The sequence below is a fragment of the Haemaphysalis longicornis genome, unplaced genomic scaffold (assembly GCF_048455015.1).
Source record: "Haemaphysalis longicornis isolate Haplotype H1 unplaced genomic scaffold, Haemaphysalis longicornis Haplotype H1 scaffold_4, whole genome shotgun sequence".
Taxonomy (NCBI): Eukaryota; Metazoa; Arthropoda; class Arachnida; order Ixodida; family Ixodidae; genus Haemaphysalis; species Haemaphysalis longicornis.
In genome coordinates this window covers 54,918,578-54,944,556 of record NW_027526361.1, presented here as the reverse complement: position 1 = coordinate 54,944,556, position 25,979 = coordinate 54,918,578, and the positions used below count along the sequence as shown (strand labels likewise).

Sequence of the window (25,979 nt, the reverse complement as noted above, 5' to 3'; positions counted from 1 at the left end):
CTCTGGGCTTCCTCGTGCAGGCAAAGATTAAAATGGATTTAAAATATGTTATACTGGACGGTTACTGTTGAAACTTGCTGGGAGATATCATATGGTAAGAAGCAAGCATTTCACATAGTTATCTCAGCTTTGAAATTTCGTGTCACTACTCCTTTAACAAAAATAGTGTGAAATCTAGGGCTGGTACAACGGTGCCTTTTGTGAAAAAGCACGCGCAGCCACTTAAATGATGCCTCGATAGTCAGGGCGTAAATTACAGTGGACTCCCGCTAAGTGGATCTCAAGCAGACTGAAAGAATGTGTTGTTTGCTGAAGCTGTTATTCGCAGTTAGATGCGGCATAAATGGAGCTTATGAATAAATTGAATTGAAAAACATTCTTATATATTTAGTTCTCAATAAACCTGCAGAGAGTAAACGAAGGTCATTCTCCATGTTATTACTATTTACGGTTACGACTGTGTGCTGCTCAACAAAGCCTGCAAGTCGTTGCAAGGCAAGTTCATTAAAAGGAAGATGAGTGCGAAAAAGATCCATCCCGAGAAGAATTGGTGTGCGAAGATCTTCATGGCCCAAAATTACGCAAAGTTAGTAGTCCAAGTAGTACAAGCATGTGCGGAGTTCTGTGGTAATAGCTTATGCTAGAGGTGTGTGGGTATCAAATTTGGGACTGCAGATCTAATAGGAAGAGTAAAAACTGACTGCAAATTGAACATTTTCACATCTAAATGTCGTTGCTTTAGCTTGTATAGAGCTCTTAAAACCATTACCAAAAAAAGGGGGGGCAACTTAGGCGGTCAGGACTTGACACATCTGAGTGTTCCTGGACTAGTGCCTGATAAAAACAAAGGATTAAGACAGGATACAAGATGGCCTAGGGCTTGATAGGGAAATTGTACAGAGAATTCAAAATAAAAGAATTTGACCATTTTTATGTAGAGATGCGGGTGTAATTTGGTACCATTCAGTGCATCAACACTTCCCTAGTTTCATCGGTGAAGAGTACAAGTTTGTTAAGCATACGTTCAGGCTCATGCACTTTGACTTGCATTGACCGTAAGTTTGGTTTCCTTTTGTTTTTTAACTTGTTTAGCCCTCTCTTTTTGGAAATAGTCTTGTTCTACTTGTTACTATTACTGTGATCGATGCTCCTGTCTTGTCTAGCACTGCAACATCGAACACAATACTGGTATTCTGCATGATGTCTATTTCATTTTTTTTATTATTCCCCCACTGGGCCTTTTTCAATGTCCATCACTGATTTTTATTTGTAGGCTGTATAGTATTCAGTGTCCTCCGGTTATTTCTTTTAGCGAACTTAGCGGTAATGTCGTTTCAGCTATTCCAACTGCCTATTCTAAAATTTCTCATTGCGCATTCTTCTGCTTGTTTCATCTCCGGGCACCAGCAAAGTGCCCTTAGCTTATGATTTACCTGTGGCCTTGCCTTAGTGAGTTCACCTTAACGGGAGTCTACAGTGAACGCTAAGTACATACACTTACCTAATTGTCTAACTCGCAAAGCAGGCTGCATGCTCAAGTGTTGCTTGAGCGATGCCTGCACATTCTTGCTTTTTGCCGGTGACCATCAACAAGTGATAAGCGTGGCCTGTTAGTGCTCTATTAGCTAGCAAGGGAATTAAAGGCCAAGTGCACTCAAAATTTCGACCTCTTGAAAACACTATTTCCGTATAGTCTGCTGAAAAACAAAGCAAGATGCAAAATACAACAGCTGAAATACGCGCGTGGACGCCGCAAGCGGTCAGCAAAAATCAGCGATTTTGAAACCGAAATCGAGGAGAGCGCGGCCATTAAAATGACGTTGCAGCCGTCCAGCGGGCGGCCGGACAGTCAGCAGCTCGGGAGCAAGCCTGCGCGCAAGCTTTACGCGCGCACAGGGCAGCAAATAGGTGAAGCATGCACAGCAGAGCTCAACCAGTTCTCCAGCTAGAGGAAGAAGCCCTGGCTGGCTGGAGCGTCAGAGGGGCGTCATGGCTGTTTACGTGATCCGCCGGCAGGTGCAGCGTGGTCTGCGGCGGAGCTTTTTTAAACGCTTCTGACTGATTAACGAGGCGTTTCACAGGGCCACAACTTGTGTCCCAGCTATTTGGTGGTAAGTACTACGCATTAAAATTAAATTTGGTTGGGTTGAAATTTCAGTGCAGTTGGCCCTTCAGTGTGGGGTTCACATACCTGGTCATGAATAGTTTGCTAAAATCTTGCATCGGGTTTTTTTTTTTTTTTTTTTTGTGTGTGTGTGTGTGTGTGTGCATGCTCGTACTTGCCGTTTAGGCTGCTTCCAGTTTTTGAGCAATGAAATTGTTTCCGGTGAGATTTGGAGCACTGTGCATGTTCTAAGGAAAAACATTTGTGAAAATTTTTAACCGTCAACTGTCAAGGCAGGTTGTAATGATGTCAGCTGTAATGAAATAGTGTCCATAATGATCACTGTACCTTCATAATCCTTCGTTTTCTTGTTGTAAAATTTGCATGTAGTGAAGTCCATGTAGTGAGTGACTTTTTATTCCCAGCAAATTCATTATAGCCAGTCTTGACAGTGACACAGGAAAAGGAGTGCAAGATGTAGCAGCTCCAGACGCTTCACCAAACAAGTTGATGCCTAGCCCTGTTATATTCAAAAAACAATTGTACAGATGTCGTGACGAATCTACCAAGTTATTTTCCGCAGCTTTGACTGCAGTTTGGGGAAAAGTGATGTCAAATGATACCGGCCGAGTCGACTTTGCAAACCCTGCAGCCTGGTGTTCTGTGCTGTTGCTGTACTAATGAATGTCCATATGTTATTTCATTTGCGAACTTCCATCTGAGTAGGCTGTTCTACTTTTTTCTTTAGGCATCCACCTTCCTGAATAAACATTGTGAACTTTTTCCCTGCCCACTTTTACTATGTTGCTTCAAGATCTGTTAAGGCAGTTATTTTTGGTAATAAAAACACTGTACTTTCCACTGAATTCAGTTTTTATTCTTCTGAATTGTGCGTCACAGCGACACAGATAAACGCCTGGACAGGACGTAGACGAAATGTCCTGCAGAATGCACAATACTCGAATGCCACGAGTGTGGCTCACCGTGAATGTGAAAATCAGCGACAGGTATGTGAGAAATTGCGGGAAAAATTGCATTTTTCATCTACAGTGACATAAACGACACGGACCATCGGACCGCTGTGGCAATTTATCGGTCCACTATGGCAGATAGTAGAAGACATGCCTCAAACATATTAACTTTAGAGGAGAAGACTCCAGTTAATTCAAACAAATTAAAAAGCTTTCAATGCATTTCAAAGCTGCCCAAAACAACAATTTTCTCTAATTTTTCGTTCATACGTATGACATTGCTGCCAAAGCAAATAGGTTGTGGGGTCACTTGCAGTTGGGAACAAGCATTTGTAAGGCGGGAAATGGAGAAGGATGAGTCCTGAACTAGAGCTCTACAGAATGCCAAAGTTTAAGAATACAGTCGTAGCAGCACCTTCTGTTACACGCCAACTGTGGCTACTGCACAATCATTCAATCCAGTGCCCAAGCTTTGAAAAGCTTTCTTTTCCTAACGTCTCCACAAGCCAAGCATAAAATCGGAAGTTAAAGCACAAACTGCCTGTAGCCTAAAATGTTGAATTACATGTCAAAAAGAAGAAACAAATTCGGGTTAAATTGTTACATCAGCAAAACAGCATGCAAATTGGATTGGCAGATTCAAAGGTGGATTGGGGGGGTGGGGGGCTTCTGCTTAGTGCCCCAGAAAGTAGCACAACACACTCGGTGCGTGCAACCCACCACCCTTCGCCCCTCCTGGTCATGCTCCAAGGTATCGGCCTGCCGCGCTCCTAGGAGGTCACCGTTGATTTGCCTCTGACAGGTTGCAGAGGATCAGTACAAATCATTCTAAACAAACATCTCTGAGGATTGGCATCAATCTCTGCAGGTAACCACTTGCAACCAACTGGAGCTCTGTACAACAACGTGTAACAGAACAGAGTTTGATGCGCTTATTTTAATACATCATTGTGGCCAGAAACATAATAAATAGATCAAACAAAAATCTGACGTTGAAAAGAGTGAATAACCAAGCGTAAATTGTAGTTTGACCTAGAGGCCATACAGCTTGAGGGTAAAACTTCCGAGCCATCACAGGACAAAGCACTCGTGCCAGTAAAAAGAGATCATCAAAGGTAGTGATTCCTGAGAAAAACTTCCAATATTGTGGCGTTTAAAAGCCTAGCTTCCTACTCGCCTAAATAAAGGAACTGCTTCCTCAGCTTTCTTTCCGCAATACCTTCGGTGTTTAAAGGAGCTACATGAAATCACAGTCCCCATTCACAACGCCTTCAAAGCTCAATGCCTTCACAAACCAAACACGCAGCCTTTAGTAAGTATATGCTGCCGCAGCTAAACGCTGCTTTCCGATCTGAAAAGTCCAGAGGAGCTCAGCCCAAATATAGCTGCTACTCGGCAATGTCTGTAACATATTGTGCACACATCTCGAACAGTGGCTGGTAAGTTCACTTGCACAGACAGTTGCCCACTAATAATTACAACGGACATGACTCCACTCATAAAAAAGGAAACTGGCGTTGTGACCATCGAAATGAGCCCTGTGGCTAAGACCGCACCTCCACTACGCATCCCTCCATAATGCCCCACAGAACGAACCCGTCGCAATGCTTCAATGAATCGCACATACAAGCACTATAACAGAGTAGGCTGCCAAAACAAGATGGCCGCCCGGATCAAGGTAAAGCCACGCCGCTTGCGTTTCAACAAAATTGAGAACTCGTGTCCCCAGGATGCTCCCCAGGTGCTTCAGACACATCTCTAACTGGGCAGTACCCACAAACAACTCGTACAAATACAAGCGCGCATCCCCAGATGCTGCAGACACGGTACAGACAACACAGCCTACTTTCACACGAGGAAAGAGTGCGGGATCCAGCCTTGCGTGAACACAAGCTCGCACACAGTGGTCGATGCACAGTCACACACAGAGGAGGCGGGTGCGGCCCTTCCGCCAAAGGTTGCGTGGGCCACAATGGCAAATAAATATAGTTTGGAGGAGGTGAGAGAGGGCGCGGCGGGAGGACGGCGGCCGGCTACCTCCAGCTGGGGCACCAGAAGGCGCGGCAGTTGCGGAGCACGCCCCGGCTGTACACGCCGATCCGTTTGCGCCGCATCTCGTAGATGGTGGTGTTGATGGCCACCAGCCACAGCTGCTGGATCAGCATCAGGCCCACGGGAACAGATACCAGCAGGGCGTACGCGGCTGACACAAAGCACAGCGATATGCTGCACCAGGGGGAAAAGGAAAGGGGGTGGACAGACGGTTAGTCAAAGAAGACGCATCGGGAAAAGGGTTGCTATACTACTGGGCACAACTTAAGAACGGCAACGGAAGTTGCCACTGTGCCTCATCACTGCAGCCAGATGTTACTCCGCGTGGCGCAAGTAGTGCAATACTGGGAATATTCTGAACATGGCAGGAGCCGTTTTCGTAATTTTTTGGACTTAATATGCTTATAAGCTACTGCAGCGACGACAAACAAACTACTGTATTGACTCGCATAATGAACCCTCCCCCCACCTCTTGAGAATTTACTTTTTTTGCCACTTTGAATATAAAATGCAGCGGAGATATGTTTTTATCTCAGCATGGTTGGTTGCTGATGCTGTAGACGATCGCAGTAACTTGATATCACACCACAGTACACGCAGAAATGCTAAAATCGCATTCCAACAAAAAGAAATCTCAACACTAGCCGGAGACGTAAGCGGGAATGCTGTGGCTCACAATTTAAAAATTGCGCACTTGTGGTGCGCCACCTGCTGAACCTGCCTTGCGCCGTAAAAACATTGCGGCATGCGAACAAAGCGCAAAATGCACTCTACACTCCTTCCCTGCTCTTTAGGTCTCTTCGATTTGGCTGCACTAGCTGCACCAGTTCAAGGGGTGCAGCACCGTCGTCCTCGTTTTGCCGGTGCCGCGCGCGCCCTCTGCACTTCCTTCCTCGTTTTGCCAAGGTGCAAGTACAGTGCAGGCCCACCTCGGCACTAGTTCTCGGTCGCCGTGCACTCGCCGAAAAGGAGGTGCCGGAATAGTGCAGCATGGCGTACGGACCGCCCAACGCGTAGCAGACGACGCTGCGCGTCGTTTGACGGCGTGGAGAAGGACGTGTACCTCCTTCACAGCCCGGACGGGTCACCCATGCAGGGCGACAGCGGCTGCTACCTGTACGAGGCGTCCGGTAAGCGTTGTTGCATGCCGGCGATGCACACGTGTAGCGTTCAAGAGCGGTTTTATTTTTGGTCGTAGCCATGTCGGCCTCGTCGCGTTGCTTTGGGTCGCAGTTTGTGATTTCTCAAAGGCTGTGCCGACTTTATACATGCTGGTGTGTACTTTTGCAGGCGGGCAGCACGTAACGTTGCGGTTCACGGCAGCCGGCGATGAGAATTTGCCCCCTCCGGCGCTACTGCCGACTTCCGCCTGCAGTGACGGCGATGATGGTGCAGCCGCACTGGCTGAAAATGAGGGGGAACTGTGGAGCGCCCGGAAAACGAAGTTCTACATCGCCCAGTACACCGCGCTCAAGGACTTGGTGGGAAAGACCAGACCACTCTGGTATGTTATCCTTTGTGTGCAGAATTACATTCAGGATGCCATAATTTCTCCCCGCGCTAATCTCTGAACGCAGTAGCTGCTAATGAACTGTACAGGGGCGCTGGCATTGTCGCTCGAATTTCTAGTTCCAAGCAATTTAAAATTATTCACAGAATGCTAACGTTCACACATCTTTTCCTCCTGCTTCGAGTGCTTCAAATATGTGACAGCTGAAATACAAATATCCTGATAGAACGGCACTTAATAGCAGCGCACGTTTACTAAGTTATAGATAAAACGTTGTGCACCCCTAATGCGACTCGTGTCAGTCAAGTGTTACTTTACTTTACCCATCCATTACTTCAGCTGTGCTTTTCTTTTGTGTTTAGGACAAAAAAACAGCTCTGGATTAAAATAACCGACCTCATTAACAAAGAGTTCCTATGCAATATGACGGCCACCCAAGTGGAAAATAAATGGAAGAGTTTGTACCGATCATATAAGGCAAAAAAAAAAAATAACACTTCAACACTTCCACAGTTCTGGCATCCCTCATACCCCGAGTCACCTCGAGACACCATGAACCTGTTTAACCATTGAAATGTTCTTACATTTGCCGCAGTTCTAGAGAAGGAACATAGCATAAACCCAAGGATCCTTTTGGAGCCTGGGAAGGCAATCCTACCAGGAGGGAACCCACCCAGGGTAAGTGAAAATTGCATTGTGTAAGCAAAGTGCTGTCTGTTGGCGTGACGTTTATCCACAACTTCACCAGGGCCAGCACTGCAGCCGAAGGACCTTGAGGGTGGAGGAGATGGACCTCCTGAGGACTTGTCGGTGCACAACAAGGGGGGCCCTGTACCGAAGAGAGTGCGACATAGCAGGTCGCAGCTTGGTCCCGGTGCACAACAAGGGGGGCCCTGTACCGAAGAGAGTGCGACATAGCAGGTCGCAGCTTGGTCCCCTCTTGGAGACGCTCCAAAAGATGGGGGAGGCCAAAGCGAAGCAAGAGGAGGCCAGGGAAAAGGCCATAAAGCCCGCCAGCAGTGGCAAGAGGCGAAGGCAAAGCGCCACGAGGAGTGAATGCAGAGATTCGACCGCCTCATAGATCTGCTTGCGACAAAGGACAAGTGAAACAAACAATAAAGACGGCGTGTCAGGACTGCACACTTTTTAATTTCATGCAAATGTTTCTTCTAGCAGTGCCAACTCTGTTTTCATGCGAATGTTCTCTATGCACATGGTGTGCACATGATGTGAACACCACCCTTTTTCAGATAGTTCCCAGCCTTTCACAGTGGATGCAGTTCAACAACATAGCAGTTTCCGTGATGTCGGATATGTGGTAACACAAGGCACTTTCATGTCGACTTTGCGTTGGCAGGGCAAGGGTGTCCACAATTAGCACTGCTCTTTAGCAATGCAATCTCTCAAAGCCTGAGCGTAGCCACGTTGGTTGCAGTCGAAGTCGAACGGTGCAATGACGTCAGCTCCTGCAGGAAGTCTGTCGTCGTTGCAGAAGTTGTGCAGAACGCACGCAGCCATTACAATGCAACAGGACTGCTCAACAGTTCTGGCGTCTACAAAGTACAGCCTCCTAAAACGCTGTTTCAGGAGGCTGAAGGCGTTCTCAATGGCCACTCTGCTGGCTATGTCGCCTATTAAAGTTACTTTTCCACGTGGGAAATGTGCACCCGTTGTCCCTGAATGGGGTCATGAGCCACGGCATCAAGGGGTACGCGCTGTCCCCAAGAATGTAGCTTTCCCCGCACTCGACGGCTACGCGTTCGAAGAAGGGGCTCTCTCAGGACGCGGGCGTCGTGCGCCGAGCCCGGGAACCCGATGAAAACGTTTCGGAACTTGTTTCTATTGTCGCAGATGCCTTGCAAGATGATAAAAGGCCACTTCTTGCGGTTGAAATACGACTTGGCCGATTCACTTGGCGTCGGTATTTCGATATGCGACCCGTCGATGCAGCCAATGGCATTTCGAAGGCCCTTTCCACCGCTCTTGGCTAGAAACCCGGCCTTGATGCGCGTCACTTCCTCCACGCTACTTGGCCAGCCGATGGCTTCAGCGCTAATTGAGTGGAGGAAGTGAATGACCCCTGTGACACAGGCATGCACCGACGACTCCGTCACGTTGAACTTGTCTCCGATCGCGTACATCGACACTTGCGAGCCGATGTACAGTGTGTTGCAACGATAACTGGAACACTTTAAAAATTTTTCCTGAGCGATCCGCCGCTCTGTTCACGCTCAAACTTCACACAAAGGTCGCATTTTGTGGTCTATTTTGTTTGACACCGGGAACAACAACGGTACTTACCTGTTTATTCTGAAAATAAATAAAAACGATTTTCGCCTATGGGAAAATGGCGGCGATTTGGACGTGCGAGCCCGAAAACCGGGTTTTCTGATCGTCTGTTAGCTCATTTCTAGGTGCATTTTCTGATCGTCTGCTGCACCATTTGGCTCCGTACGTGAATCCCAAACGTGCGTTTGACTCTGCAGGTGGTTCCATCGTTCCAACATCAACTTGCGCTGGCTCGCACGTTCAAATCAGCGGCCATTTTCCCATAGGCGAAAATCGTTTTTATTTATTTTCAGAATAAACAGGTAAGTACCGTTGTTGTTCCCGGTGTCAAACAAAATAGACCACAAAATGCGACCTTTGTGTGAAGTTTGAGCGCGAACAGAGCGGCGGATCGCTCAGGAAAAATTTTTAAAGTGTTCCAGTTATCGTTGCAACACCCTGTATGTACACAAGCGCAATGAGGCACGTACTCTGAGCTGATATTTGTTGCCGGCCTTGCACTGCGCTCGGATAGTAGGCCGAAGCGCTGAACCTTGAGCTCAGGCAATCAAACGTCTCCCTCGTCAGCCTGAACAGCCTCTTGAATTCTTGTTCGTTGTATCTGCTGACAACACGCTCGTAGCCAGACGCACGATTGGCGTCTTCGCGTACCAATGCGCACGCCACGGAAATGCACACGGTGGCGAACTCGTCGTCAGAGTCACTGCACGGATCACTATACTCCCTGCCGTCGCTGGCGGAGTCGCGCAGCTGCGCGAGCTGCGCGGCAGCTTCGAAAAGTGCCATGTCTGACAGCCGATCCATGCTCGCGATGCACAAAGCTCACGTTCGCGTCTCCCGGCTGCTGCTGCAGGCCTACACTTGTGTCCTCGTTTTGGTTGTATCCGGTGCGCGCTAGTGTCGTGGCTGCACCTGCACTTCCTGAACCGGCGCTGCACGTGCGCGACACCGGCCGGCACCGCTGCGGCACTTTTCGGAACTAGTGCAGCCAGTGCAAGCCAAATCGAAGAGACCTTTTGCCGATCCAGCTGGTTTTGGCGGCGTGCGAACAAAGCACTAAATGTACTCCGCACTCCCCTGCTCTTGCTGTTCTGCGACATCGCCATGACGCTACGTGGTGTTGTTGTTCAGCTGTGTTCCAACCTTTTTTTGTGCTCCTGGTGCACGACGTACAATGGGCCAGTACATGAGCTGCACAGACGGTTTTAAACTGAAGGTGGTGGAGCATGCGTTGATGCACACGAAAACAGCGCGGCTGGGCGGCATTTCAGTGTTGACCCACTGCGTGTACGCTACGGGCGAAAACAAGGTTTTCGGTCGGTGAACAAGGATCGTCGTGTGTTTTGTGGGCCCAAAAAAGGGAAGTTTCAGGTGTGAGAAAAGAAGTTTTGGAGTGCCTTGACGGCACGGAAGACTGTGCACTGTGGGCCGACTACGAATGTGAAGCCGCAAGCGAATTCAGCGAGGACAGCAGCTCTATGGCGAGTAGGGGGCCACTGGCATGTTCAGAATAAAAAAAAAAAATCCATTACATAATCAATCACCCAGGTGTTTTTACGGAAATGGTAAGGCTCTGACGCGCTTCTCTTAGCAACTTTATTGTGTGAAATTTAAACTTTCAAAAAATCTGTTGCAATTTTTTCCCACATAATAAACCCTTCCCCCAAATTCATGCCGAATTCTCTAGAAAAAAAGGGGGTTCATTACGCAAGTAAATACAGTACGCAATAAAAGGTAAACGATATCACGCATTCATAGCAATCTCCTTTCAAAACGCGCATGCCTGTTGACATCCAGGTCTGTTGCTGTTGACATCCGGGTCCGTACATGAGCTATGGCTGTTCTTTAACTTGTTCCCGAGTACAACACATCTGTGTCACTCCCGCCTTTGCAATTCAATAACCAGCCAATGAGAATTCACTGCAGTACGAAAAGGAGCAGAGGGACAGAAACACGATGATGCCAGCACACCTTCCTAAATTGTGTCAATCATGCAATGCAGTACATCATTACCAGCTGTAGTTCGTTTCTGGACAAAGTCGTACTATACAAAAGATTCCCATTTTATGCAAAAGCAACTTATTTTTTTTTTTTAAGACGATAGTCTTTCTTGGGATACTTAAAGCAGAAATTTTTGTCTGTCTGTGACTCGATTCAGCCACCCAGCCAAAGTGATTGAAGGGTTTAACGCGCCGACGCAATGCAGGCGATGAGGCGCGCCGTAGTGGAGGGCTCCGGATTAATTTTGACCACCTGGGGATCTTTAACGTGCGCCGAAATCTCGTATACACGGGCGTTTTTGCTTTTCGCCTCCATCAGAAAAGCGGCCACCGCGGCCGGGAATCGAACCCGCAACCTCGTGCTCAGCAGCGCAACACCTTAGCCACTGAGCCACCACGGCGGGTACCCAGCCAAAGTGTAAAACAAAATCTGCGCAATAGTTTTATATGCCCACGGCCAAATCTGAACAACTAAGTCCGGTGTTAATGTTCATACTTGTCAAAATTGCTGAACAAGAACAAGACATTACGCAAATACAAGGCAGAAGGTCAATATGTGAGTGATATTTCAGTGTTCTTTTATTAAAACATTCACGAATGCCTGTTTTCTGCAATAGCAAATGAAATACATCAACTGCAGAAAACCGTCACCTGCTGCTGCTCATGCTACCAAGCCCCTGGCAGCATTTAAGAAATCAAACGGCAACAGCAACTAAACATTCCACTAGATAGGTTTCATGTTCTGCCTGGGACGCTCATGGAGTAGGGCAACATGGTTCTGTATAAATGTTTCAGTGGGGTGCTTCAATTCACGCGCGTCTCTGCTGTACGGCAGCGCTGGCATCGAGGCACCTGACTTGGAGCTGTGGAACGTGGTAAATTTAAATTGACTTGAGCATACCTCTAGCGTGTTATCTTGGGAAGAACGAGACGGGAAAGGAACAGCCTGAGAGGTGAGCAGGAAAAAGAAGGGAAGCATTTACTTGGCAGGGGCGCCAGTTGACTATTGTCTTTTGTCGACATTTGTAACGAAAGGAGCATTTTTTATTCCTGCCTCTTCTCATCCCACCCTTCCTTCTTGTCCTTTGTCATCGTTAACTTCTCGTGCAATCTTTCAGTGACTGCTCTATTGCCTGCATTTTTCATGATACTTCGTCAGACAACGACATGAAGCAAGCACCAAAGGTATTTGTTCATGTACCTCAATACAGGTATATATATGAAGAGTTCAGCAGTATTCAAAAATCTCACAAGCTGTAGCTCGTCTAATACGCTTTCAATTTTTATTAAGTTTGCAGTAAACTGTCACACAGGTTCACAGGAAAGGACTATGGATTGATGGAGGCATTGTTTCAAACAAATTCTTGCTCAAAACCTCAATTTTCGGACAGACAGATCATGGTTGTTTTATGGGTGAGCAGAATTTTTGGTTCATTTGTCCTGCGCTATTTCAGGATTTGCTTATTAATGAAAATTGAAGGGGCAGCTAAAATATTTTTAATCTGCAACATTCCATTGTTCAGTCACATAACGCCATGGTAGTGAACTCTGCATTTTTTTTTTTTTTAGAAAATTGGGACTTCAGTTAGGGGTTCACAAATTATGCGAGAATGTGCTAAATAGTCATTTAAATACGTTTTTAGCCCACCTGTCGCTTGAGACCATCTACTAAGGCAGCATTTACTCGTACCCCAATCATACGATGCTTTCGCCGGGCCTCTGAAAGCCGTATTATCAGGGTTCCACTGTAATACAATTTGAATGGTAAGGTGGTAAGGAGCAATGTTTATTTCATTCAAAAAGGAAAGATAAGGGAGAGGTTAGTAAAATGTACAGATATTAAAATAATTAGAAAAAAAATCATAAAACCCATCTCAAATTGAGCCAAACATTTTTCAAATCTGAGTGATGAAGGTGTATGCATATTCAAATGTTTCCGAATGAGATACTTATATCAACTGATGGCAACCTCGTTGGTTTGGGGGCTACACTTTGTCACAAATGAGGTTCCCTGCCAGCAGCTGGAAAGCCAACCTGAGCCATTACTTCCATGTTCACAGCAAAAGCCCCTGTAGCCTTCTTTACACTGCCACAAAAAAGCTGCCTTGGAGTATAGACAATTTGGGAAGCACAAGAGCACAATGGGAGTGGGGCGCAATGGCCATCTAAGAGCTTATGTGCGAGCAGTACTAAGCGTGTTCTCTGCATTACATGGAGTCATTTAGCAGTGACGCCGGGAAGTGTCCATTTTAGATTTTCTTTGGAATCCAATATCGCAATGCTTTTGCCTGCTTTGCTGGCACCTAACCACATGGGCGTGCAATAACAATGTGCTACAGTAGCTGACTGATCTTTCAGGCTTGAAGGGGAACGAAAGTAGTCCGAAAAATCTGAGAGTCGTTACTCCTATGGGACTACTGGCGGTTACTCGGGAAAGTCCAAAATGTCCAGCAAGTCTGAACTTTTGGAGTCCAAAAAAACGGTTGGCTACTGTACTCGCACACTGACGCAGATCGGTGTAAGCGCACACAGATGAGCGAACTCCAGCATACAGCAGATGCGTTGGAACGTGCCGGTTGCACCAAAGTCTGTGTGAACCGGATATCTCTGCACTGCACCTGCATGCACAACTCACTGAAACCAGTTCTGCCCATACATCCAAATGGACATCTGGACAGCCTGTGGAGTAGGGTTAGGTAGGGAGATTGGGACACGGTGTAGTTCCCACACGTCTATTCCTGGGTTGAAAGTGGGTCGTCACATAAAAAAGGAGTCCTAGTTCTATCGTATGGCGATGAACAGGAAAAAGTCGTGCTTCGGTTCAACGTCGTCCAGAAGCATTAGATGCTGGCCATACAGTGCCCCTCCCCCCCTTCCACCTCCAGGCCGATTCATGGAGGAAAGGCATGACTCACTGAATATCCTCGTAGACCTCGAAACAGCTGTCGGGAATGAGAAACGTGTCCCACAGCATTCTTGGTCGGCACACGGTGGTCAGCGTCAGGTTGGCCCCGTAGAGGAGGGACACCACCAGGCCGGCCAGGCCGAGAATGAAAGCACGGTGGTTCTTCTCACCAATGCACGTGTCCAGCCTGGGAGAGAGGGGAGACAAAACGCAAAACCACGCTCCAACAACACGCCACTTCGCACCATAGGAGCTACCACGGGACGTTGTCGAGTAGCGCTCACAACGATCTGCACTCTTGCAACCTGCGTGTCCCTACACAACAGAGCGGGAAGGGGCCGAAAGGCTGGATGAACACACCTTTCAGAGCTAGCTCAGCATTTTTTTAATGACAAACAATGCTTGGGTTGTTTCGAAGTAAACAATTAAATCTTGGCATTTTTTTTTATCCTATTTCCCAATAACTTCTTTTTTATGATATACAATATCCCGCCCCAAAATGAGGAGGCCAGGGCCAAACAAGAGGTGACGGGTGCCCAATAGCCCAGCCTGTGCATTCCTGCCACCTAAACAAACCAAGTACTTGACGAAGCAGGAACAGTAAAGCTGACGGATCATTTGGTTGCCTGTCGCTCCGGTAAACCTCCTATTTCTGCTGCTGCCTTTTGTAGAATATACAGATGTCAGAAGCAAGGGATAGCTGTCAGATTCACTTAAATAAATATTTGGCTGAGGTAGTGTACTGAGGCGAAATATTTGCCTGAAGTTGGAACTTGCAGCTTACTACAGCCAGGTAGCCCATTTAGTGATGTCTGAAAGCTATTTTAATCTTCAAAAAAATTATTTAGAAAGTGTCTCGACAGAAGTTGCCAGATGCAGTGATTTTACATTTACCCTCACAAAACTGCTCTAGAAAAAGGAATTGCTCATAAAAACTCCACCAATCCTGCTTCATAATTTACTGGGTGCGTTCCAATTTATCGTTTAGACAGCTTCGTTGCCGTCTTCGCGGACAGTGCGCCATGTTAAGCCCCGTTCCGATTCGAACGAAGCAGTCAACGAAGACTGCTTCGAGGAGACAGCATCGAAGTCAGCAACGATGCAGGCTACCTTCCTGTCTAAACTGAAAAACGAAGCCAGCGCCACCTTTTTGCGTTTTTCTGTTGAAACAAAAGCACTTGTTCCTTTATTTAAATATTTAGTATAATTTACTAGTGATGAAGATGACTTTGCCTAATTTTCAAATCACGTAATGTTTGTAATAACAACGGTAATATTAGTTACGAAACTTGCGGCTTGCTCAACTCAACATGTCTGCTACGATGCTGTCGTCTGCACTGGTGTTGTGTTTGCGACCGCGGCGCCGTTCTTCCTTTAGACGTCTAGTTAGACTGCTTCGTAGACTGTCTACCAAGCTGTCCGCGAATTGGAACGCAGCAACTATTTGTGACGTCGCAACTTGCAGTGTGGAACAGTGTAGTGGGCATGATGATGCAAGACTGTCGATACTACTATAAATATTCAACTATGACAATAGATAATCAACAGGCCATCCATAGTACACAATGAATTCCTCAGTAAAATGCTACTGGTAGCCGATTAGTGGCAAACTATCAACATAGCACTTTCAATTGCTGCCTGTCGCAACATAACATTAAAACAAGTTCACAAGCAACTTAATAACAACTTTACGAGCAACATAACATTACAAGCACCATTTGTCTTTGTACGGTAAAGAATCTATTCGCTTCTTTCTTCACTCGACTCACCAGGTAGCATCAGTTTATGAACCTTAAATAAGCACATGCAGTATGAACTTTTAAAGTGCAGTACCAAAAGACTCTATGGTACTGTTCTGTTCTATGCTCCAAAATGTAGAACACATTCTTTTTATAGCGGAAGAATTGTGGGGTGAAGAAGTAAAGTTACAAACAAACACGCAAACACCGAAGCAGTTACTGCGGCACTTTGCAGGCTGACACTGCTAACACAGCCATCGGACGCACTGGACTTGTCTGAAACATTGACCAACTGACACAAGCAGCACGGTCGCTTACGTGATCATGTTTGTCGAGCCATAGCCTAAGTTTTAGGAAACGATTAGTATGAACAGTAATAAAAACACAGCAGGTGTAGAAGTCAGAAGCAAAGTGCAAACACTGGCACTTCAGCAGTACTGCAGCGCCAGCTATGAAAGTGGGCAATAAACAAGATAATCAAACGGGCACCTGCGAGGTGGTAGCAGCCCTGGCTATATTTAGTTCTAAGGCCCTGCTTTTAATATGTCGTCGTCGACGTTGCAAAAACACACAATTTAGTGGGAGATTGAAATTTTTACTTAAAGGCCAACTGCACTCAAAATTTCGACCTCTTGAAAACCTCATTTTCGTACAATCTGCTTGCAGACAAATTGGTTTTAGAGAAGGATGCTCCATCTGGTGGGCGCATATAGACTCAGAAACTCGCATCCAGTGGGCACGACGGAATAAGCAGGTTGTTAAAAAGAAAGCAACATGCAAAATACAACAGCTGAAATACGCGCGTGGACGCCGCAAGCGGCCAGCAAAAATCGGCGATTTTGAAACCGAAACCGACGAGAGCGCGGCCATTGTAGTGACGTTGCAGCCGTCCAGCGAGCGGCCGGACCATGGAGGAAGGCCGGATGGTCACCAGCTCGGGAGAAAGTCTCCCGCAAGCTCTACACGCGCACGGGGCAGCAAATTGGTGAAGCAAGCGCAGCAGAGCTCGACCGGTTCTCCAGCTGCGTGGCTGGCCAGAGGAAGAAGCCCCCGTCGGCTGGAACGTCACAGGCGCGTCATGGCTGTTTACGCGATCCGCCGACAGGTGCAGCGTGGTCTGCGGCGGATCTTTTTTATACGCTTCTGGCTGATTAATGAGGCGTTTCACGGGGCTACCACTTGTGTCCCAGCTGATTTTGGGGTACTTATTACGCATTAAAAATAAATTTGGTCAAGGTGAAATTTGAGTGCAGTAGGCCTTTAAAATATTTAGTTTCTCAGTGAATAAAGCATCACTAGCTGCCGAACAAGCGCTTAGGTCCCTAACACTAAGCCTTTCGAATAAAACAAACTTTCACTTTGTCTACATGGCCCCTCTAAGTAACGAGTGACGCAGCGCAGAGACTGACCAGACGCAGTGGTGGTCCCTCTTGGGCACGCAGCGGCCGCACAGGCTGCAGTGGCTGCAGCGCTGCGGCTGCACCACTTGGCACACGGAGCACTTGGCGTCTTCCGCATCCATGTAGGGCACACTGACACTGCACACTTCGGAGGAGGAGGAATTGGCTGCGGCCGCTTCGGCCGCCTTGGCCCCCTCGGCAGCGGGGAGGTCGTGGGGGCAGCTGTGCACCTGGTAGGCGCACAGGCAGGTGAAGCCCACCGCGAGCATGAGCACTGTGTTCTCGGAGAAGAGGATCTCCAGGTACGGCACCACTTCCAGCTGGAACACACCCAGCAGCACCACTAGCGACGTCACCGTCCACGACAGGAAGAACCTGGCCACCGCAGGGAAGGGGGCAGAAGGACGCCGCTGCTAAAGCTCGCTTCTTTTTTTTCCACCATGACAGTCAGCGCTCCATTTCGCACTAATAAAACATTTTTATGCACTCTGCCACAGATTTAGCTTCATTTTGCACTAATAAAACATTTTTATGTACTTTGCCATGGATTTAACTCCAACCGCGTTTGCCACAATCTGCGCAATTTTATTCCGTTCACACCATTTTTTTGCAAATTGCGTCAAGTTCGCCAAAGAAACGTTGGGACCACCTGCTGTGTTTAGAACGTGCACCACGTGATTAACTTCATACACATTGCATATCCAATTTCCAAGCAGCCAGTTTTTGCCGGTCACTTGCGGCATGATTTCAGACATATTTTCCACCCAGCAGCCTTTTAAGTTGCAGCTATATGAAAAGAGTACATTATTGAGGCCGAAATTTTCGCTGAGGTCTTAAATGTGTCCTTCAGAACTGTGAGGCTAAAGGTTAGGCTTGAAGCACTCAATGTTGATTCAGAGGCTCTGGCAGCACAGGAGAGGGGTGCTTGGAGGTCAATGGGAGAGGCCTTCATCCTGCAGCTTGCTTGAACAGGCTGATGACGATGACTGTTCGACATTTGAATTTCCAGCGAAGCTTTACCAAGGCCCCTTTCGGAAGCGCTTTTAATGCTTGTCACCAGCTGTGGCTAAACAGGTCTGCTACATTGCTTGCATGGCACTCAATTTTTGTGCCCTGTATGTTCTTAAGCTCGAAGAATTTTTAGTTCTTATTCAGTGAGTGTCTTTAGGCTTTTACCTCTATTTCTTCTCAAGTGTCTGCTCGTGTATCACTCATAAATCGTGAGTTCAACTGCATCTGGGAAAAAAAAACTCAGTGCCGAGCCGGTTTCGTACCTGCACAAACTTCATGTGCATATATATGCACTAGTGCTGCTCTTCAAATGCAGTTCAAAGCCACTGGTACAGAGTGTAGTCTGTAGTGCACATGTTGCCCTCTTGCCCACACCATCACTTCCAGCTGTGTCGCTTCCGAGGACTGTCACAATCCATTCCTGTCGCATTATGTCAGACGGCTGCACCTGCTCTCGCATGCATGTGCTGTGCCGTGTTTACAGGCTTGAAATCAAGGGCTAACAAAGCCACATGCCACAAACATGACCAGAAACTCTGAACGGGTCCAAACCCAGACAAGCAAGCAAACACTGGCATTGATGGCAATTGCAGTGCATGTTGTGTTTCTTTCAGCAGTGCCGTATAATCTCTGAGGCAGGGGGATTCAGAGCTTAGTTGTGTGTGCCTGGTTTCACTATTCCACACTGACTGTTACTGAATTCAAATGGGAACCACGAAAGCAGGACAAGCCCGTGCTGTACCAGCCACGCAAAGCTCACCTCAGCAAACTCCTTGCGTAAAGCCTCATCAAAGCGCGTCACACACAGACCTGTTTTCAAAGATGCAATTCCTTCATGTTATGTGACAAAAAAAAAATTTTTTCTTTGCAGCATGCCGTGTACAACTTATGACTAGACTTACTTGGTTCTGGAAGGACTCTACCAGTAAGATGACAAGTAGAATACGGCCCAGCCAACCACTTTCATTGAAATTTTGTGCATTAAATAAGAAATCAGCGATAGTGCTCATTATCCTATCCACAACTTGTTATATACAAAAAAAAAAAAGTACACAAACATGTGCTTTACTGCATTCTAAAAAAAAAATTAAACAAGACCCAGAGTGCAACTGAACTATCTATCACTGATGCATTCTACCTTCAGCATTACCAGCTAATGTTGTCACCAAAAATGTTCGATATCAGCCTCACTGAATGCCCATCAAGGACAATGTGTTGCAGCAGCTGCAGAGGTTATACTGACATGCAAATTAAGCCTGGTGCATTTTTTCCAGCTGCTTCGGATGTATTGTGCTTGTTTGCACAGTGCTCATGACTGCATATGCATACTGTTACAGGTGACAACACAATACCGCACCCTTTTTCATGTGGCAATGTGCGCTCATCAAACATATTCCATGCGCAAGAAGGATGCAAGGTCTTTAAGCATATCTACTGTGAGCCTTCAAGGCTATCAGTTAGCTGCTTCACAATCACATTGTTAGGACATGGTCTAACATTACAGGTTCACCAATCACATGAAAGGTCATGTGCAAACACGATACATGCACGGACCATCATATTCCAAATTTTGAAGTTTACAAAGGCTGCACTAATACAAGAGCAACACCTTTACAGTCTTTGTTGGTCACTTGTTTTGACACGCATTCCCACCACATAACCATTTCTCCTTTCCTTCTTCCTCAAATTTTGTCAGGACTCTAAATGAGATCTCAGGCGCCATTCACACACTGGTGCACAAACAACTCGGCCAATACTACGATTTCTTTTTTCTCTTCAAATGTCTCTAACAATCCAACGAGCAAATGTGTACGAGACGCCAAATAGTGTAGGTTACTTCTACCTAAGTATAAGCACTTTGTAGCTGGAAACTTCGAGGCTACTCATTGCAGTTTACATTACAACACTTTCAACGGAAAGTATTGGGATGTTTTAGTTACACAGCAGGCTAACCAAGATCAGATGCGAAGAAGGCACTTTTTCTACGTACTTTGTTCTCGTTTTGTTCCTTGAACACCGCCGGTGAATGAAGTACAACGCAAAGGGTAACGTCGAAAACGTGATGATGAGCATCGTCCAGCTTTGGCAGGCGAGCAGAAGGACTGCCGGAAGGAGGATAATCGGCGAGATGAGGTCGAGCTCGACCCGCTTGGCGCCTCCGACCCAAGGCACTCGGATGCGGTCCATGATCGTGACTTCCACGCGCGACCAGTACTGTGCGGGAACTCGGCGGCACCTCAGAAGCCTGCGGGCAGCGACGAGAAAGAAAAACAACGTTGCGAGCCGCGGGCGATTTTATTGACGCCCACTACGTGTCATCACGGCATAATGTGTCGGCTAATAGTCTACACTGCCGTGAAGCTGCGGAGAACACCGCCCGCGCGGCTACGTTTCCTCGTATGCACCAATCTACGCCCTCCCACCACTACACCAGCTCCGAGGAGTTGCGCCAGCGATCCGATTAAGGCGAACGAAGACTGCATAATGCAACGATAGCGCTGCGGAGAGTAAGGCACGCCGATAAGCAATAAAAGGACGTCGGGACGACTTGCCTGTCAAATGCGGCATCCAAGGCTTCGCAGTCGCACAGGCACGCCAAAATGTGCGATCGCTCCCCGACTTCGGAAATGTACTCGCAGCAACAGAGAGGGTCATCATCCCGCGTCCGACGGGAATCGGTTTTCATAGTAGTACTGTCATCACTCGGCTCTAACACCGCTCTAAGAAGGAGCGGTATAATTGGCTCTACCTGCCCTGGGACAGCAGCCAGCTGCGGTAGCGGTGCCAGACAAGCGCCTCACGTAGGGGGAAGGAAAAGGGCTCAGCGAGCATAGAGTTAGCGAGTGGTACTGCTGGAGTAATAGAGCAAGTGGGTAAACAAAAGGTACCTTCAACGAAGATGAGCTGTAAGCCGCGCCATCTGCCGACGATGTAAAAAGTTTTTGACTTGGCGCTCAAAACAAATTTCCGTGGCACGCGGCCATAGAGCACGCGGCAACCACCGTGTTTGTTCTAGGCTGTCGTAGACGAAACAAACAACACAGCTCTGCGCGATTCAGTCCCAATAATTTAAACAGTGGCACTGGACAAAAATTTGGCGTTTAATCTGCGAATTTTCTTTCTTGAATAACGGTTTCTTGTTTCTAGACTAACTGTTCGAGCTAACGCGCTCAGCTGATCAAGAGCGACAGCATTATCCAGACGGACCCCACTGATTATCTAGAGTGACCAACAGGGAGCCATAGAATCTCTCCCCTCCGCCTTACCCCCCCCCCCCCCCCCCCCCCCGCCCCCGGCAACGCAACCAAAAAAAATCGGTCACTAGAGAAGTGTCACGGCCGCTGGATGAGAGCGCACGCAAGGTCATCCAGCGGCCGTGGAAGTGTTACGCTTTTAGCAAGGAAGAGGAAGAGGACAAAGACAGCTAACCGCCTACTATCATCACTATTGGGCTAGAGGTGAAGGAAGCGAATAAACCTCCACGGCCTCACGGAGCCCGAGCGACTTCGGCTGCTTTCGTAATTAGCAGGTTCACGTACCACCTCCCATACTGCAGGCTCACCGTATCAGACAAAGCCAAATCAGACTGCCTTCTCCTCAAAGTCTATAGGGCTGCTATTTTGCTTCCACCAAATGCCCCTACCGACCGCCTCCTTCAGCTTGGTGTACATAACACCACGACTGAACTCATCGAAGCCCACCGCACGGCCCAAATCCACCGACTGGCCCGCACCCACTCTGGCGTTCCATACTCGCTCGACTCTCCATCTCAACCCCTATCCTTTCCCCATCCTCCGTCCCCATCTCTAGAGAATTTCGCCAACTCATAAGAATTAAGCCACTACCTCGCAACTCTCACCCCACATTACATGCGGCCAGACGTGCTGCACGCGCAGCGAACCTGCAACGCCTGCACCCCCCCTCACCTCATACCATCTACGTAGACGCTGCTAGCTACCCCTCCCGAGCTGCATTCTCCATAGTAGCGCTCTCCGAGGATAGCACATCTCAGGAATCCCTCACTGTCCTCACTAGTACAGCCACAGCGGCGGAGGAGGCGGCTATATCCTTCACCCTAGCCCAAGACCCCTGTCCAGACACCATCCTGTCAGATTCACAATCCGCAATCAGAAATTTCCAAGCTGGCCGGATATCCAAAATTGCCCTCCAAATTCTACCCCGAAAACCCCCTCCTCACCCCGTGGTCTTGTTGTGGGTCCCCGCCCATACGGGAATAGGTGCCAACGAGGCGGCCATCCGAGAAGCTCGAGCTATGACCACCCGAGCAGGCCCTTCGTTGGAGACCAACCACGGCCTTCCCAGCTCCCGGGACATTCTCATCTCGAGTCGTACCGGAAAATCTTATACAACCTCCTTGGGAAAATCACACAACATTACCGCCTCCTCCGCCGCCACTATCACCCCCCCCCCCCCCCCCCCCCCCCGCACCCCAGCCTCACACAGGAGGAGGCCAGAACCTGGCGCCTCCTCCAAACGCACTCCTTCCCCTGCAGAGCCTCCCTCTCCCACTCACACCCTTCCCTGTTCCCCTCCCCACTCTGCCCACTCTGCGGCGCCCGGGACTCTCAACTACACTATCTCTGTGACTGCCCGCGCTCCCCTTTTCCCCCTTTCCCCACACCCACCCACTGGGAGCAGGCCCTGCGGAGCTCGACCCTGGAGACCCAGACCACCCTCGTCTCCAGGGCCCAACAGGTCGCGGAGACCCTCTGGGCCACCGCCACCTCCTCCCCCTGACCCAGCCGTAAAATAAAGTGGTTCTCTCTCTCTCTCTCGGTTCAGCCATGAACTCGCGTCCGCGTCCCGTTCTATAACAAGGAGGACGCAGACGAGACCAGTAATTTTCCCTATCAACAAATAATAACTACCGATAGACAGACAGACAAGGAACTTTATTGATGGTCCTGAGAGACTCCGATGCTCCCTTTCTCGGGGAGAGGGAGGGGGGGTGAAGCCGCTGGCCGCTCCCAAGTTGGGACGGGAAGGCCAAGCTTCACCGCCGCATCGTGGACTCTCTGGACATCCCATTACCAGTGGCGCACTAACGGGGGGTGTTTTGGGGGTTGTAACCCCCCCCCCCCCCCCCCTCGATGTCCGTCGACCCAACCCCCTCCGCACGGCTCTATACCACCGAACCGAAACCGAAGTTCACTGAGCGCAGTGTGTAGTCTCGGGAGCTTTTATTATTGGACATTCGCAGTTAAATCTCGAAGAAGAATATTGTATGACCGGCATTAAAAAATAAAACTAGAGCACGAGCTTTTAGGATTGTGCTTTTAAGACAGTGCGGACCAACTTGCGTATAACTTGAAGTAGTTTAAGAAAAAGAATGAGAAAAAATTTTAGTGGCACAAAAAGTGTCCCTGGACAGGAAATTTCGGAATGCTTAAGAATCCCTGGGAGTTTTAAATGATTCCGTAGCCCCTCTCCCCCTACAGCACGCCTCATGATATAGCCCACGCTAAACCGCAAATAGTCGCACAATTTTTGTAAGGCCAGGTTATACCACTTTCTGAACTTCTGTGCGGAACTTCCATCACGAGATTTGAATCATTCGTCGCCTTCTAGAGAAAAAAAAAAAAAAAAAAAGACGCTGAAATTTCCCATAGGTTGGGACTAAGTATTGTCGAGCTTGCCTTCTGGCCTCAAATCAAATCTAACAAGATCAGATCGAAGTTGTTTTATTTCATTTGAAAGCTTAGACAACTGTTTTTCCTTCAATACTAAGCACTGTACGAGCCCTCCCTCACCCGTTGAATAAAAAAATTTTCTGTTTTCTTTTATATATATCGCCTGAGTTTGTAACATTTTAGTGAGGAAGACAGCAACGCTTCGTGCGCAGTTACGAAAACCTGTGATCACGGATAACAATGATGTTTTGTTGAATAGGCTTTCAGAAATATGTGTTAATTTGGCTGTTCAGTGCAAATTGTGCCAGCCTATACGAACAGATTTCGTGCTTTACTCTTGGCTTGACTTCACCAGTGAAGAAGGCATTAATTGTATTTCCTCCCCAACCTCATCTCCCGTCATCCCTTCCTTCAAATTCTACGTCCAAACTTGGGTCCGGGGCTTCGGGCAATGGCAAAAGGCTTCGCCTATCTTCTTTTTTTTTATGTGAAGGTGCATCCATTATTATATTCCTTCTTCAATTTTTTCGCGTAAAAAATAATAAAAACTCGGCTGCTCTTTATGTTTTATAATTTTATACTTTGTGGGTATTTATTTTTATTTTTTGTATTACTTACATTTGTTTTTATATTTGTTCTTTTACATTTTTACAATTATATATTATTATATTTTATATTTGTTGTGAAAATTTCAACCCCCCCCCCCTAGACAAAAATCCTGGGTGCGCTGATGCGGGCCATAACTGACGTGAAAACATGGAGATTCGTAGCGCAAAGCTCCGCTCTTCTTCAGAGCAGCTATTCGGGCCTCTTTGTAACGAGGGGCATCCCCAGAGCATGTGTTCTAAATTACTTTTCTGTCCACGTCTCGGGCAGTCCGGACTATGGTCGTCTGGATTGATGGAGCAAAATAAAGCTAAGTTTGGATACGATCCTGTCTCAAGCATCGCAGTGTGATAGCCTGTGGTGTGTTTAGTTTACCGTGAGGAGGAGAGTAGACTCTCCTGTCAAGGTAATAGTGCTTAGTTACCTCATTAGAGGAGCAGAGAATGTCTCGCAACTCGACAAACCCAGGTTCAACAAGACCTCAACTCGCATTCGCGTCAGCGCGGTGGGTTAGTGCGCGCGCTTGGAAGTATGCGATTCCGTTGAGGTTGGCAAGGGAATCGAGCTGGGAGTCGAGATGTGCCGGGAACCACGTGATAGTATGTATATGGAGTACTCTACAGTGGGGTATTCTATATGCTTCTTCGGCGATGGAGCGAGAGGCAAATGATCTGACCGCCATCCTCGAATCGGTGGAGATTTAAGCAGGCAGCAATGGCCAAAGCCATTGCTGCCTGCTTCGCCCTGGCCGGGGTGGAGCCTCTGATGGTGCCTGCGCAATTGACCTGGCCTTCGCGATTGACTACTGTTGCGACGAAGCTATAGTTCATCTCACAAGCTAGCTGCAGCACTGTGGAGGCCACATTGTTATCAATAGTGCGCCCACTGAGGGCGCCTAATCCGCCGTGAAGGGGGTCCTGAAAGGACACTCCCTTCTCCCCTCTCGGCAAGTGGCACCGCACGGCCCCGGCGCCTTTTGTCACTTCCTTCGCGGTGAGTTAGGCGCCCTGAGGGGGACAACAATGTAGCCTCCACAGTGCTGCAGCTAGCTTGTGAGATGAACTATAGATGTGCGTTCGTACTGAGCCGCATCCACGAAGCTGGCCGGAGCAGTGCCACAGCCCGTGCTCTGCGTCTACCCGCATTTTGTTGCGGGTGTACGTTTTTAGGAAAAGAAGCAACCATGATGTTGTCCCTTAGGTGATCCGGCATCCGACATAGCACGGTGGGGCCGACTCCCAAACCAGCGAGAATCTCCCTCCCCACCGGTGTGCTGGAGAGCCGTTTCCTGGGCTTCAATGATTTCGTCGAGTGTGTTATGTACACCCAGCTGGAAAAGGCGTTCTGTGTTGGCATTTACCGGAACTACTAATACTTTCTTGATGCTCTTACGGATTAGCGTTTCCAACTTGTTCTTTTCTGATGCGTACCTTGCATTGCAGCCACGTAGATGATGTGGCTCATGAGGAATGCGTGAAAGAGTCTGAGAAGGTTATCCTCGTTCAGACCTCCCCTCTTATTAGAGATTCTAGTGATCAGGCCGATCATGCACTCCGTCTTGGTTGTGATTTTACGGAGTGTGGTAATGTTAACACCGCTAGATTCAATGAACATTCTGAGTACCCGCACCACTCTTGGTGTGAAGCAACCTCGTCGAGGGACTTCCTCCCCTTGGGCCTGGGACCTTTTCTGACCTGTCTGTAGAAAAGTAGCTCAGACGTTTTCGTCGAGCACCTTAGCC

At 47.9% G+C, this 25,979-nt stretch overlaps 1 protein-coding gene, 1 long non-coding RNA gene and 1 pseudogene across 4 annotated transcripts in view; 2 read left to right on the top strand and 1 right to left on the bottom strand.

Moving 5' to 3' along the window:
- Positions 1-2,959: 2,959 nt before the first annotated feature.
- The window catches only part of Gabpi (zinc finger DHHC-type palmitoyltransferase GABPI), a 39,269-nt gene continuing 16,249 nt past the window's right edge, over positions 2,960-25,979 (bottom strand). Inside the window, exons 1-5 of one of the 2 annotated variants that reach the window (XM_077706732.1) lie at positions 20,534-20,830; positions 19,972-20,226; positions 16,980-17,345; positions 13,842-14,018; positions 2,960-5,301 (exon numbers count right to left, since the gene is read on the bottom strand). In XM_077706732.1, coding sequence (XP_077562858.1) covers positions 5,109-5,301; positions 13,842-14,018; positions 16,980-17,345; positions 19,972-20,226; positions 20,534-20,667 — 1,125 coding nt within the window. In that variant the 5' untranslated portion in view covers positions 20,668-20,830 and the 3' untranslated portion in view covers positions 2,960-5,108. Of the gene's footprint in view, positions 5,302-13,841; positions 14,019-16,979; positions 17,346-19,971; positions 20,227-20,533; positions 20,831-25,979 lie in introns of those variants that run through there. The other variant, XM_077706733.1, reaches the window with a different exon arrangement.
- Positions 5,571-7,108, top strand: LOC144178714 (uncharacterized; annotated as a pseudogene). Its single transcript, XR_013324052.1, has 2 exons — positions 5,571-6,257; positions 6,418-7,108. The product of XR_013324052.1 is annotated as an uncharacterized LOC144178714 (transcript).
- LOC144178715 (uncharacterized) lies at positions 7,174-7,843 on the top strand. The gene is made up of 3 exons (XR_013324053.1): positions 7,174-7,315; positions 7,386-7,494; positions 7,559-7,843. It is a non-coding gene; the product is annotated as an uncharacterized LOC144178715 (long non-coding RNA).